This window comes from Dermacentor albipictus, chromosome 2 (genome assembly GCF_038994185.2).
Source record: "Dermacentor albipictus isolate Rhodes 1998 colony chromosome 2, USDA_Dalb.pri_finalv2, whole genome shotgun sequence".
Classification (NCBI taxonomy): Eukaryota; Metazoa; Arthropoda; class Arachnida; order Ixodida; family Ixodidae; genus Dermacentor; species Dermacentor albipictus.
Window position 1 is genome coordinate 92097828 of NC_091822.1, and position 14793 is coordinate 92112620.

The 14793-nt window shown below is 45.7% G+C and overlaps 1 protein-coding gene across 3 annotated transcripts in view; it reads left to right on the plus strand.

Annotated features, from left to right (window-relative positions):
- The window catches only part of LOC135902763 (neprilysin-1-like), a 151598-nt gene extending 137980 nt beyond the window's left edge, over window positions 1-13618 (plus strand). For all 3 annotated transcript variants that reach the window (XM_065433001.1, XM_065433002.2, XM_065433003.2), the window contains 3 exons: window positions 3900-4132; window positions 8041-8175; window positions 13256-13618. In XM_065433001.1, coding sequence (XP_065289073.1) covers window positions 3900-4132; window positions 8041-8175; window positions 13256-13594 — 707 coding nt within the window. In that variant the 3' untranslated portion in view covers window positions 13595-13618. The remainder of the gene's footprint in view (window positions 1-3899; window positions 4133-8040; window positions 8176-13255) is intronic.
- Window positions 13619-14793: the final 1175 nt, after the last annotated feature.

The window sequence follows — 14793 nt, forward strand, 5'->3', positions numbered from 1 at the left end:
TGAAGGGCTTGTAGAATGAAACGTCGAGGGATTGTAGCACTGGCGTCATGCCACCCGGCATCACAACCAAGCGGCTATTGATGTTCCGAAGCTTTGTCCTTACCTCCGGGGTCAGATGGCCTCGAAACGCGTCCAACAGCAATGATTCGCGAGTGAGCAAGCGCGTTTTGCGGCCTTGGCTACGCGCTCTTTCTAACAAACAGGAGGTGCTTAGATTCGCATGCAAACTTTTTTCCCAACTTTTTCGCGAAAATAGAGGGGGGTGCTTAGAATCGGGGGGTGCTTAGAATCGCGAAACTACGGTACGTTGGGCCACCGAATGTGAAAAATCATGTGCTCTCAGGCGCTATGAACATAGACTGAACGCAAGCAGCTTGCGACACCCTTTATGTAACGATACTATTTTGATATATTTTCGTAAAATGAGAACGAGAAGCGCCCTCAAACGTCCTAGAAAAGGCAGTTCCATAAGACGGTTTTGCTGACGAATAGTGACAGTTCTCATGTCGGTTGAACAAGAAAATATTTATATACACAGTTGCAAATGCAACTCACCCAAAATAATATAGCAAAATATGGCGCACATGAACTGCATAGCACTGTATCGTGGTAATATATTGGTGCATAACACTCGACGGTAAAGATAATAACAAGTTAAACAAATGTGGTTATGCGCTGTTTATCGGCGTGCTGGCGTTGTTCCTGTCACGTTTTGAACATAGAGCAAGCATGCGATGACCATTTAAACGGATGCATTGCGTTGTGTTGAAAGAATAAAAGTTGCCCCGGTAATGCTAGAACCGCTTCCATCAGCACAAAATTGCGATGAAGTGCTGAGCTTGCTTTCGACATCATCAAGTTTGCTGTCTAAATATTTTTCACCTACCCAATATATTTGCAAATGACTCCATTTCCCACCCCATTATCAGAGGGCCGAGGACACTTGTCAATAAGCGCTATGCGTCGCTTCAGATGTAGGATCACTTGCGAAACTGGGCGCAGGGTCCCTTATTTTGCCCAGAGAAGCACAATACGTCAAGCCAGGAGCCAACTTTGAAAAGCCCTGTTACCAAGCAGTTGTTTCCTGAATGTTCACGCAGATGTTATCGAACCAGCTCCCCTTTGCAAAGGCAAGGCGAACGCGGAGAAAGGCAAAAAAAAAGAGTGCCAGCTGGAAGAGGTTTGTCTGATAATCACGCAGGAGGTGAAAGTTTGGAATGGTCGCAAACGACTTAATAGCCAGCCAACCCAGCCATTACCCCTGGTCGGTGACCAAGGGAATACTTTGGAATACCAGGCCAATGCTCTTGGCGAACACTTGGAGAGCATATCCAGTTCAGTTCACTATTCCGAGCCATTCTTAAAACAGGAAGAAGTGGAAGATTGCAAGGTGATTTACCGGAAATAACGAACATTTTAACCTTCCTTTTGCCATCGCTGAGCTGAGAGATTCCCTGACTGCTTCTCTTAGCTCTGACCTGGCAGAATCATTTACGGCATGACTAAACACCTTTACAACGATACTCAAGTGCCACTACTTTCATTTTACAATACAATAGGAGCTCATGGATACCTTCCATATACATGGAAAAAAGCCAATGTCATTCCGGTTTTGAAACAAGGAAAAACTGCTCCTCCGTGGTAACTTATCGCCAGATAGCGCTCAAGAGTTGCTTTTGCAAGTTATTTAAAAAAAATATTAGTCGTCGTATTCTACATTTCCTGGAATGGCTCCATCTTCACCAAGGTGGTTTTAGAGAAAGCCGGTATACACCTCACCTTCTCGCGCGCATCCCTACAAATATTCGTGGTGTTTTCAAATAGAAACAATTTATCAGATTTCCATTTCTCTATATGAAAACTACGTACGACACAACGTGGCTTTACCGAATTCTGCGAGACCTGCCAGCGCTTGGCATACGCAGCAACATGCTAAATGTTATAGCACGCTACTTGCACAATCGTACTTTCCGGGTAAAAATAGGGAATGCACTTTCGCGTTCATTCACGCAGGAATCTGCGGTACCACAAGGAAGTATTCTCAGCTCTACGCTCTGCAGTGTGCAGATGACTTCACTCCGAATATCATCGCCTTAGAATTTTATGCGTGATTTCTCGCCTCTCAATTAATTTCGCACTTGCGTTACCATTCCATGCAAGTCTTCGGCGACTGCATCGCCTCCCTGGTTTTTGAAGCGGCAAGCATCATTAGATTGCCACCTTACAAACGGCTATAGCTTTGTGAATGAGTTCCTAAAATTTTTTTTCGCCAAAATTAGTTCGTAACTTCTCAGTGTGAATTACACTCGAGGACGCGTGCTCACAAACAGAGCTCTTAAGCTAGAATCGTTAGTAAGAAATAAGTTCCAGCCGGTCCTGATGCTCAATATATTATGAGTGAAGGTGGCCCCGTAATGGCAAAGAACACGTAGGAAGGAAAGTTGAGCTCTGGAAAATATTCCAGATAACGGTAGTATGACACTACGGACGACAGTTTTCAACAAAGACTGTAAATTATCATCATCAACAACCTATTTTTATGTCCACTGCGATCTCCCATTAAACATGTCTTACGCTAGCTGGCTAAAAAATCACCGGCATATTTCTTGATTTCACCACCCCACATATATTTCTCCTGTCCTCGACATCGCTTCCCTTCCATTGGCACCCATTCTTTGACTGTACTAGTCCACCAGTTATCTGCCCTGCACCTCACATGACCTGCCCAGCTCTATTTGATTTATTTAATGTATCTCGCATATTTGCGCTGTGATCCACTATAATATCCTGCCTCTTAATGTTATGCGGAACAATTTTTGTTGGATCGCTCTTCCGCGGTTCTTTACTTGCTTTTGAGCTTCTTTGTTATGCTAAAATTACACCCAATAAACGTTTATTCAATGTTACTGACATCATCGCCTAAGTTGTGTGTTAATAATTCGAGCTGCATTGAGCTAGTTTCATATAGGTTCATTGCATTGTTTCATATATTACCACGACACTGGTAAAAGAAAACTCTTAGTAAAAGAAATTCAGACACTCCATACTGACAATGCAAATAGGCCTTAAGTCGGCACTCGACCTCTGCTATTTAGGGAAATCCCGAAAATGAAAACATTCCTATTCGTGCTCTACTAACCTACGAAGATGTATAACTTCGTCAATCTGGTACTTATGGAAGCACTGTCACATGCCGATGAACTCTAGTTTGTGCGTCCAAAATTTATCATCAACGGCTCCATTAATCGTGACCTCCAAATTTGTCAGATTTCCTTTGAAAAAATGCTGCTGTAGTAACAGAAAACAGAGACAGCTAAGCAAGATTTTGTCAGAAAGCGCATTTGACCAGCACATCTTGGTGCTAGACACGATTCGGCTAACACATAATGGTGCTAGTCATGGCCATTACAGGCCTTAAATCGGTTCCTAACTGCCTGATTATTTATAGTAGGAGGGTAAAGTGTAAATGAACTGTTACAGCGGTTTCGTCAAATTCAAGGACGGCAATTGCAGTTTTCGTCCATCTAGTAGAAACGGCCAATCATTTTATTTATTATCTTCAGAGCTGTGATCAGTCGATGAGGTTAGTGATCATGCAGATTAACAGGTACTCTTGAAAACTCATCAGGGTAATGGTGACGTCAGCCTTAGCAACCAAGGCAAATCGTTCTTTTTTCTTTAAATTGAGCATAGGACCTTTATTGGAATCTGCGAATCACTGTTTTTTTTCTTTTTTCATTTTTTGCACAGCGTATTTCGGTAAACACTAATTGGGAATACACACCAATTTACACAAAAAGCCTAGGTTACTGATTGCTTAACCAGAATGATCTTACTGCGGTATTTCAGTTTCCTCAGAAATAACTCAGACTTTTATTATTTTTTTTCCGATGCTGCAGAACCGTACCCGGAGACACCCATGGACCGACTTTTCCCGTCATGGATCAAGGCACTGTCTCTCTCGTCCCATTACATCTGGTCTGACCAGACGACCTGGTTCTACGACGAGGCAGAAGTGAACGCCCACTACATAAGCTTCATAAATTATATTACTATACCGACGGGCATGATACAGCATCCCTTCTTTTATCCGTACGGGCCACTCGGCCTGAACTACGGCGGCCTCGGAATGGTAAGCACACTTGCGTATTTTCATGCTGCATGCACGCACACAACCTTCATTTGTGCGAGGGTACTGACCTGTTTGCAGCACTGAGAAAGCGCGCAGAAATTAATAGGGCCAGAGCTGAATGACTATGCACAGTTCGCACCTCTACATGTCCTGTATACTTCAAGTTGGCGCAGCACCGTACCACACGTGGCTGACTTGCGGCCATACCTAAAATTGCGCTCGTTAAATACAGGCTCCGCGCAAAAAAAAAAACACTTGTGCAAGCAGTGGAGAGCGTTATACACCGTGAAACATAGTGCAGCTTGAAGTTCCTGAAAGTATGTTAGACCCCCCTTACGCGCTAATTTCCACAGTGCCCCTGAAGAAATATCTTGACTGCGACTTCACATCTAGCTGAAGTAGTTTGTAGGCTATTTGTCGGCGAAGTTTGAATTTAGTAGGATTTGCAATTATTTAGTAAATACTGTAATTTCAGGCTCATTCGAATTGCGTAGGCTGTTTGCTCGCTGTCTTCGCTGAGCCAAAATCGTGTCGAAGTGATCGTTTACGATGCGCGCGTACTAGGTGACCATGAGGCAAAGTTTAAAGTGCGTGGTCCATGCTGGACATTTCAGGTAAATTGATTAATGAACGTTAGCCGGCTGTCATCGGCGATATTCTTCAGTTTATATGGCTTACTAAACTGAGCTCAACTTATATTCCACATAAAGGAAACTCACCCACAGTAAAATGACGCATAAATAGAACAATGTCGCAATGTTTGGTTGGCCCGCACAAAGCAGCAATATGAGGCTTTGGGTAAACAAAGCACATCTTTGTGGGAATTCTCGGTAAGCGTACCTTTTAACAGAAACTATAACCTACCTTATCGGAGTGTGGAACAGGAAAAGTCCGGCAAACAATTGGATTGGTGGTGTTAAAAATACTGGAGGAAATCTAATGCCCAGGGGAGTTGCGAGAAAGTCAGCGCAAATTAAACATTTTAAAGTTGTAACGCTGTTTCCATCACAAGGACTTCGCCAGGCAAGTAATGATACCTGAGAAGCAAAAGCGCGCTATGTAGTGCAGGTAGGATTGCTCAGTCAGGCTGCAACTGCTGTTTGCCTCATATTGCCATGAATATATCACCTGATGCCTTTTTTACCGGCTCTGAGGAAACAGGTAAAAATATCGTTGAAGCTCGTGGTGAATGCTTCAATTTCGCTGATTCACGAAGACATCCACGTAACTGTTTCGTGACGAAGGCGAAAAAGCAGAGTTTACAGTCTACGCGTTCTCATGATTGTGTTAAGTGCGCAGAGGTATTGGCAATCTAGTCGCTCATGAGCACTACCTTGCCCCGGAAGGGGTTATTATTTTACCAGCAGACCATAGTAAAATATTTCTTTACATGTTAATGTCAAAGCACCGGGAAGCTTCTGGAATAACACAGTTGTTTATGATCGTGTATTAATTTGTTTAAATAGAACGTCGGCTGAACGTAAGACATCGTTTCTCCGTTTGATAGTCCTTTAGATGGAACGCACTGCATATAACCCTTCCAGGAAATGGTAACGAAGGTATTGGGTAAGGTCATTAGGGCTATTGCAGTAAATTACGTGTACATGCGCTCGAAAGCTTTAAATCGCCTGTTTCAAGAATCGTGTAGTGTTATTGCCCGCTGTTCTGAAAGAACGAAGTCTATCTTAGAAGTAATATTTGGACCAAACCGCATTCACGTGGTGGCATGTGTGTGTTCAAAAGTGTGTTTTACGAGTCTAGTAAACGCGGCTTTCCTAGTAAATAATTACTGCACAAGTCGAAAGTGCTGTGTAACCATCATATCATAAGCGATGACAGTGTTACTGGCGACTGAAGCCCAAAAACTAGTATAGACGTGCAGGAAATATAATGCTATATTCGGCTGGTCGTTTCTGAGCACTCTGGAGCGCTCTCGCAAGTGGCGTTGTCTTCGGCTGGTTAAAAGAGGGTGCACGCCCTGCGTTCGGCTGGTTCTTCTCGATCGCTCTCTTCCATCTTGGGGCGCTCTGAGGTGCTCCGAGCCCTGTCGTCAGAGCAGTCATCGAGATTGAAACGTCATCGCAGCGCCGTGTCGCTGCTGTTGGCGACGGCCCTCCGTAACCTTGGCAACCTAGGCCACTGCATGCTGGCGTCTCGACGAACGTTCGTCCCGCCGGCGTGTCCGCCAGTTTTTCCGGCAGCGCCGGGAGCTTTGGATAGGCGAAACATCGGACGTTGGCAGTAGTCACGTGGTTTCGCATCAGCAATTTCATCCTCCGAGAGCGAGTCGCACGTTCGGCTTGCGCGTTTGTCCCCTACCTTTGAGCTTGGGAAACTACCGATCTACCCGACTCTGCTTCGGGGCATACAGGCGACCAGTCGAAGATACCATAAGAGTTCTTAGCGTAACATATTAGGCATGCATAGATTAATTACGGACATCAGAGTACCTCCGCTAGTACCTAAGCTTGATTGAAAGTACAACAGCTCTCCATTACCTAACCGACGGCCGACGAAGTGCAGTAATTTAAATGCTCCCTACGTTGCTATTATAAACGCCGTTACTGTCGTTGTTGTGACTTTCGTGCCTAATCCACCTCATTGTGCCATTGTCGTCGCTGCGCCGTCACCATGTAGCGCATGGCACCGTCGTTCGTGCAGCCGTCGTCATCTTGTCGACGTCGTTGTAGCGACATTGCTGTTTCGGTGCCTCCTTAGTGACCATTGTCATTGTCAGAAAATTGCGATTGTTTTATTTGTTTTTGTCGTCGTTGTCGTATACTAATCGCATTTGCGCAGTAAATAGCTCAAATAGACGAAAGGGGTCAAAGCTCGTGTCTTTTGTGGTGTATAAACTTCAACTGGGGAACTCGACAGAGCATGCTGCAAAACTCACCTTCCGCTGTACTTAACATTTTGCGTATGTGGTCCAAGTGAAGAAATAATTATAGCCGAGCGGATTTTCTGCCGAGCCCAAAAAGGGCGGCGTCTTTGCGATTGAGTATAGACTAAGGCAGCAACACTCCGCATTGCCACTGGAGACACATTAGCTTAGTCTCGCGAGAAACTACAATGTTAATTGATACCATAGCACATTAAACCTTTTAATCACTACAATTTAGATGAAGCTCCTAAGAATCCTTAGTATACTGCCTAAATATTCATTGCAATCGCTCTCCATGCAGTTGCGTTCCATGCTGGGCTGCTCGCTGTGGAAGGGACGCTGCAGGCTTTTTAAAACCTAAACTGCATACCTTTTTTGGTGACCTTAGCATAGCTCATCTGAGGGATTCGGCAAAAGTGCACACCAACCAGTGTGACTACGCAGTACTGAAATTGCTTGATCACGTACTCAGTCAGCGATGTTTCCCACAGGGCAAGAGAGTGACCCATGCTTTCTGCTTTGCAGGGCAGCAACCAGCACATACCTAGAGGCCGAAGCTAGTAGACAACTTCGGTTATCGGGAGAAAAAGGTTAGATGCAAACTGAAGAAAAATGCAAAGCTGGTGAACTGCGTAAATTTCCGATTGAATGCAAATCGCTATATATTTTTCCCGCGATGACGCCACGGGAGAGCCGCGTTGTACATTCTGGAGGGTGTCACAGCAATATCGCTGCGCAATTTGGCGTATTTTGAAGCGGCGACGAAAGCGCAGTAATCGCTGAGGAAGAGAAGCGTCGTCTGTGCAGAGGGCATATGTAGGTTCTCATGTTGTAGACGAGCGCAATTCTTTTCTGCATAACAAAAAGGAAGAAGGAAGCACGTCAACAGGGCAATCCTGCGCGTAGGCCAGGAGACGTGCAAAAACTTTGTATGTAAAGTTCCTTCTACCTCTGCTGAAATTGTTTCGCAGATACATGCTCTATTTGTTTATTTTCTCTGACAATCATAAATTTCTGCTTGCAGATTGTGGGCCACGAGATTATGCACGCATTCGACGTACAAGGGGTAACGAAATACCGCCGACCTTGGGTCACGGCCGAGTTTTTAAAGGAATACACAAACAGAACCCTCTGCCTGCGAAAACAACATAGATCTGTCGTGAGTAGATGCCAGTTGATAAATTGTTATAGCCACTTCTGCAACAAATAAATAGTGAAAATGTAATTTCACCCGTTTTCTTACATCCTTAGAATTGTGAAAACCATACAACTGCAGAACGGATTGCTATGTTCTAATTTTGATTGATTTTACTAGGATTAGACATTTCAAATCCCATGAGAACTCTAAAACTTTTGATATATGCGAATGCAAACCATTTTTCCTCCGTGCATCTACGCGAGAACAAATTGACCCATTTCAACAGTGTCTCGTGTCAAACGTTGCTAAGTACGATGAAAAAAGAGACGCCGGTATGTGATCAGTTACTCGAATGTGTAGCGCACAGCCAGCCGTCTGCCTTCTCATTTTACTGTAATGCTTTATACACAGTGTTCAACTTGTAGTGCACAAAGTGCAAGGTGTTCCAAATGTCTGCAACAAGTTTTCAATATGAGTATTTTCATTAGTCACTTTTGCTTTACCCACGATATTTGGGCGCGCCTATTGCACAACTATGAACAGAGTGACTGAACGGGTTACGTTAAGACGGAGCGCGTCAAAGTTGATGGAATGTTACGAAGTGCTGAGAGGGAAAGAGGAAAGCGATTTAGTTTTTCTGATTGCCATTGTTGTTGTGCTTCAAGCTGTTGCTTCAAACTGTCTCATTAGGACGGCGTTCAATCTCTCCAAGGCATGTAACTCTGGTAAATGCGCTGGGTAGCATGATTCCAACGACGGAACCGTTCAGTGGCCTCAAATGGAAGTTTCTCGTCGCCACCAGCTGCGCCTTCTCCACCATCTCCATCGCAATGGCACTGCACTGTGTCAATCACAGCGGCACGGTTTTCTGATCCAGCCAATGTCCGTTCCTTGATTCTCATTAAAAGTAAACTCTACTCTCACAAAATGTAAAATTGTGTGAAGCGTGCCAAGTCAAAACATCAGCCCTTGGCATAAAAGACTGGGGCTGGCGACGCAAGACGCTATGAATCCAGTCAAAAGCCAGACACTAGAAAGCACAACAAGAGGTGTCAAGGCCATCCTAGGCCTGAATCTAGAATATGCCTTCGATGACATACGGCACTCCTTCATCCTACAACACATCTCAACACTCGTAGTTGATCAACGTCTACATGACTACATCCGTGACTTCGTGGGGGGAAGGCAGTCCTCGCTACGAGTCGGCTCCCTGCAGTCGGTGTCACTCGAACTGAGTGACAGGGGTACCCTGCAGGGCTCCTTCATATCCCCTGCCCTCTTCAACCAGGCAATTATAGGACTGTCCAGGCAACTGACTCGAATCGAGAACCTCCAACACACCATCTATGCAGATGGCGTGAACATGTGGGTGGAAAAGGGAAGCGAATGACAAATCGAGCACACTTTGCAAAATGGGACCCGAACCCCTGAGGAGTACTTCAAATTAACAGGCCTGCGGTGCTCGCCGTGCAAGTTTGAGTTGCTGCTATACAGACCCAAGAAACGAGGGCCCAAACCCAAGGGACATAGGGGCAGATCCATGCGTCCGCCCATACACCGCTGAAGTCAGCCCGATTCCGCTGGTCGGCCACATCAAGATGTTGGGCATGACAATAGAGCTGAATGACTCGAACACTATTGCAGTCGCTAAGCTCACCACGAAGGCCGAGAACGCCACAAGCCTACTGAGACGAGTGGCCAACCGGCATCACGGGCTCAAGGTGAACAACCTGCTTAGACTTGTACAGGGCTTCGTAATAAGTCAGTTCGTGTACATCGCGGTCATGCACAATTGGTCGAAAATGGAGAGAGACAAGCTTGAAACGCTCCTGTGTAAGGACACCAAGAGAGCCACGGGTCTCATCATGCACACGAGCATGAAGGCACTGGACGCATTAGGCATCTACAACACGCTGAGCAAAATTGCGGAAGTACAGGAACGGGCAGAGATCACCAGCACGGCACACCTGCGGGCAGATGGATCCTAGGAGAAATCGGCGTCGCGCCTCGGGAGATCGAGTGTAAAGGTCACGGGCTAACACCCGACCAGAGGAAAAATATAACAGCCTAACAAAAATAACATCCTCACCTCCGCACGAGACTTACCTCACCGTGCGAGCCCAGAGTCCCTCTCGGCAGGATGAGAGAGCGAGCACGACCCCCTCGTCACTTACAACGATCTCACCCAGCACTATGGGTTAGTCAAGATAACCATACCGCAACCGCACAAAGCACTCAATAAAGCACAAGAAGTCACGCACAGACGGCTTCAGAAGCGTACCTACCTATGCCCGGCCTTCGTGCACAATATCTTACCGGACGCGCACCCTCACAATGCGTGTCGCTTTTGTAAATATATATCTAGGCGTGCCCACATGCTCTGCGGTTGCCCCCGGGCGCCGGGGGCCAGGACCACCAAGGAAGAGTGGAACCGAGCTTTACGCATCTCGGACCTTGAAGCACACCTCTGGGCTGTCCATCGGGCCCGCGACGCGGTGGAGGGGCATGGCTTCTCTCTCCCGACGTGGGAGCGGTCCGACGGACCTCAATAAAGTTATTCGTGCGTTCACCGATCCATCCATCCCGAATGCACGCTTTGAAGGTATGCGGACAGTCAAGCTGTAATCGACAACTTGAAAGATTACCTATTGCGACGTAGGTTAAAATTATTCACGGGCAACATTCAGAAGCCCTGTAACTAATCATTAGCATAAGACGTTTCCGTTACGTGCAACTTGGCTTGTGCCGCTACTTCGTGCATTTTCAAATAGCGGATCAGAGCGAAGAGAAATTCGCTGTGCCTCGTAGGATAGCTGCTTTTCAGGATTCCTCACTATATGTAGCCTTCTCGTAGCGCTGTTACAACACAAATCATTTCATAGGTGGGTTGGTATTTTACGTACGGTAGTGCACTTACGTCACTCCCTTCTTATGATATAGTGAAGCTGCCGTCAGGCGTGGCATCGTACGCAACAGTAATCTCTACCGGGCAGCGCATACGGGAAGCGCTACTTGCTTTGTTCGCATTGCATGTAGGTGCAGGAACGCTTCAGCATCAAATATGTCGTCTGGATGCTTGTTTTGATATTGTTCTCTACTGAAACGTATGCTGTTCTGTATGCTGTATGCCTCATTCCAAAGAATGTATCCACTGTTCGCATCACCTTGCTGAGTGCTTGTAGCCTCTACCTTATCAGGGTAAGAAATTGCATTTAGGGGGTATAAGCCTTTGGTGGTGATAGTTTTCTGGCGACGTTACGCCACGAAAAAATCGGGATCCTAGCCATCAATAGCTTTGCTGTAAAAACGGGTAAACTTTGAAGTTGAGAACACAGAACAGAAATGCCTTCCCCTCCCGTAGTTTTCCTGTTGGTCCGTGAACAGCGACCTGATGGTTTCAAGCTCCAACGTAGCCATAAGTGCGAAAGACCAAGCACTCACCTTGTTTTCATAGCAGGAAGGTGGTGCAGCCCATGGTTGAAAAAATACCTCCGCAGTGCCAGTAAAAAAAACATGTATCATTCATCAATGGAGCACACCACTCGAAACGCAGGTTAAACTGGATGAACTACACAGGTATATTTTCGTCCAGTAGAGACACCGCTTATGAAGTGCTAATAATCTAACGGGCATTATGAACTTTAATTCTCGAGAAAAGATGTCGCTTGTGAACAAAAGAGTTTTCGTTGTGTTAATTTCTTACGCCTATGCAAATTTATATTGTGGAAGTGTGGCGATTCCTTGCGGCGCCCCTCCTGCGGTGTGCTTTCCTAGGCGAAACTAGTATTCATACGGGAGCTTACGGTACCTGGAGTACGGCTCCAGATAAAAAAAATTACCCGGGCCCACACTAATAATGGGTTTAACTGTAACAGGAAGCAAGACAACAAAAATGGTAGCTGAATGAAACCGCGTCATTCGTTTTTTCTATGAGCTGTTCCCCCTGGATAAAAAAAAACTATCCACTTAGAAAATAACTGCTCATTCACATATAATTATCGCATGCAGCTTCAGCCACGTAATTATCTTGGTAAGTTCGGACAGTACGAGATAAGCGACGCTGTTGTAAATGAAACCAACGTGGAACAAGAATAAGAACGTAAGGTGGATTGCCTAGGCTAAATTGACAAGTTTGCTGATTGTACGTGTCGAAACCGGGAGGGCAGCTGCGCTCTTCAGTCGACTAGCAATACATTACGCATTCTACGAGAATATAAGTCCCTGCTTGACAGTGTTCACATTTAAATAAATAAGGGCCGTGTAACTAGAATGCTTCTCAACTCTATCGGCGTAGAGCTTCGAAATTCTAACCCTGTCGAAAGAGACGAAGTCATTGAGCACGTGCTGGTGGGCATGTTGTTTATGCATGATTACAACGAAGGCGCCAAATAAAACAACAGACGAAGGAAGGAGACACGACACAACCACGTAGGCACACTAAGAACTGAGAGTTTTATTTCTTGACACAGTAATAAATACCTGCTGTCAAGGATCAAAACAAGAAGAAGAAACAGGACCGCACAAGGAAACCACAATACAGACCGACTTCTAAGTGCCCCTCCCAAGATACGCGAGTTCCTTTGTCGAAAGGAAAACTGAGCCTTCACTGATGCAGTTTGTTTTATTTGTTTGTTTTGCCTTTAGTCGTCGCTGCTTTTTGCACGCATGAATTCGCTGACGACGCTGTAAGGTGAATGACTCTGTTGTGTATAGGACGACATTTTATTGACAACTAATTAAGTGTTTACATGTTTGTAGAAATCCGTGGTCTCTGAGCTATTGCGAGTCATTAAAGTCTGACAATGCCTGAGATAGAATACGACGAAGGACGAAGAGAGCGTAGCCTTATGATGTGATTATGCGCAGTATCAGGGCGTAGTGACAGGGCATGCGGCCACCCTTAATAGGTTGAGTGTCGCGTATTTTTTATGTTATCCCATACCACATAGCACTAGCACAGCGAAAGAAGGAACACAGGAGTAACGGCACTGTTAGTTCTCGATAAAAAGTTATACAGGGTGTTGAATGGTACGCTTGCTAGAATAACTCGTATCAACATTGGGCGAAAGGTTCTAACGCGTAGCGTCTTTGCTATTTGCAGCTACCTTCGAGGGCTCGCCAGGAGGTGATCAATGACACGGCGGACTCCGAAAACCTGGCCGACTTGGTGGGCACGATGACGGCATATGCAGCCTTCACGTCATTGTCCCCATCACAGAGAAACGTTACCCTGGCCGGGCTCGACATGTCGGCGGAGCGCCTGTTCTTCGTGAATCACTGCGTAAAGTGGTGCAACAAATACAGCTTCTCGAAGACGCCTTATGCACCGCACCGCTCCCGCTGTATTGTGCCCTTGATGAACATGCCCGAGTTCTCGAGGGCATATGGCTGCGCTGTCGGACAACCCATGAATCCACAGAAGAAGTGCTCGTTTTGGTAGTAAAAATTCGCCTTCCATGCTGTTTTGAGCGCTCTTGCAGTGTACTTGTGTTTACGTGTTTCTCCAGGAGAAGTCAAGCATAAAAGGTCAATCAAAGCTGCAATAACATCACACTCTAGAGTAACGGCACGAGTTTATTTATATCAGTATTGTGGTTTTAAACGGAATTGCTTTTTACGAGCAGAATGTATAATTAAGATCACTAAAATCGTTACAAAGAGCCGAAAGCGAGGGATAACTGGCGCTGAATGTTACAAACAGAGATCAGATTTATAGAGAAACGAGCACTGAAAAGTTTATTTGAGTAGGGGTTGAAAAATGCCTCATACAACGTTCGCGAACCATGACCTGTATACTGTGGTAAATGGGCGTGGTATAATTCCATGATAACAGAATAAGTAGAGTATAACTACTGAAATTTAAGGGAATTCGTGGCTGTTGTTTATGATACAGCAGCGCGTACACAACAAAGGCCTCAGAAGGCAAAGGTAAGAGACAAGCGCCTATTTGATCTTTGCCTTGTGTCTCTACAATACACTATATGGGTATGCTGTTGTGAAGCCGTTGACTAATATATTTGTGAGCCGCAGCAGGTAAGTCATCTACTTTTATTTTCCAGTCATCCCCACTTTCTGTGGCGCAATAACGACAGAAAGCATGGACAGCAAAAATACGCCAGTAGGCCACTTTCAAAATTAAACTTTTGTAAAGGCCACTTTTAAAATTAAAAACTTAAATTCATGTCAAGTAGAGTAAGCCGGACAAAATATTCTCGGATCAAAACGAGAGTCCCCCACAGGGTCATCTGCGTAAGCAGACGTTTGGTGTGTTGCGACACCACGTACGCGAGCACACGAGGGTTGGACCCTCCCGCGTGTAGCCGTGCGCGGCTTAGCTGTGTCCGGGGAAAGGGGCATCCTGGGGGTTGAGCCGATACCAGGGGTTCAGACATTTAAGGCCCCCCGGTGGAGGCAACCCACCTCTTTGGCCTCTGCTTCACGTAGACGGCACCCTCGGACTGACCCACCCAGGCGAAACCAGCAGTCGCCTTTTCCAGTCTCTCACTTCCTACAACCTTCATCTTTCCCTTACTTTCCATCTTTTCTGTCTCCTTCTCTCTTCTATTTACTTCCTTCTTCTTGGCGGCAAGGGTTAACGCTGTGTGGCTATCCAACCTTGGGTAAACCATATTTGGTTAT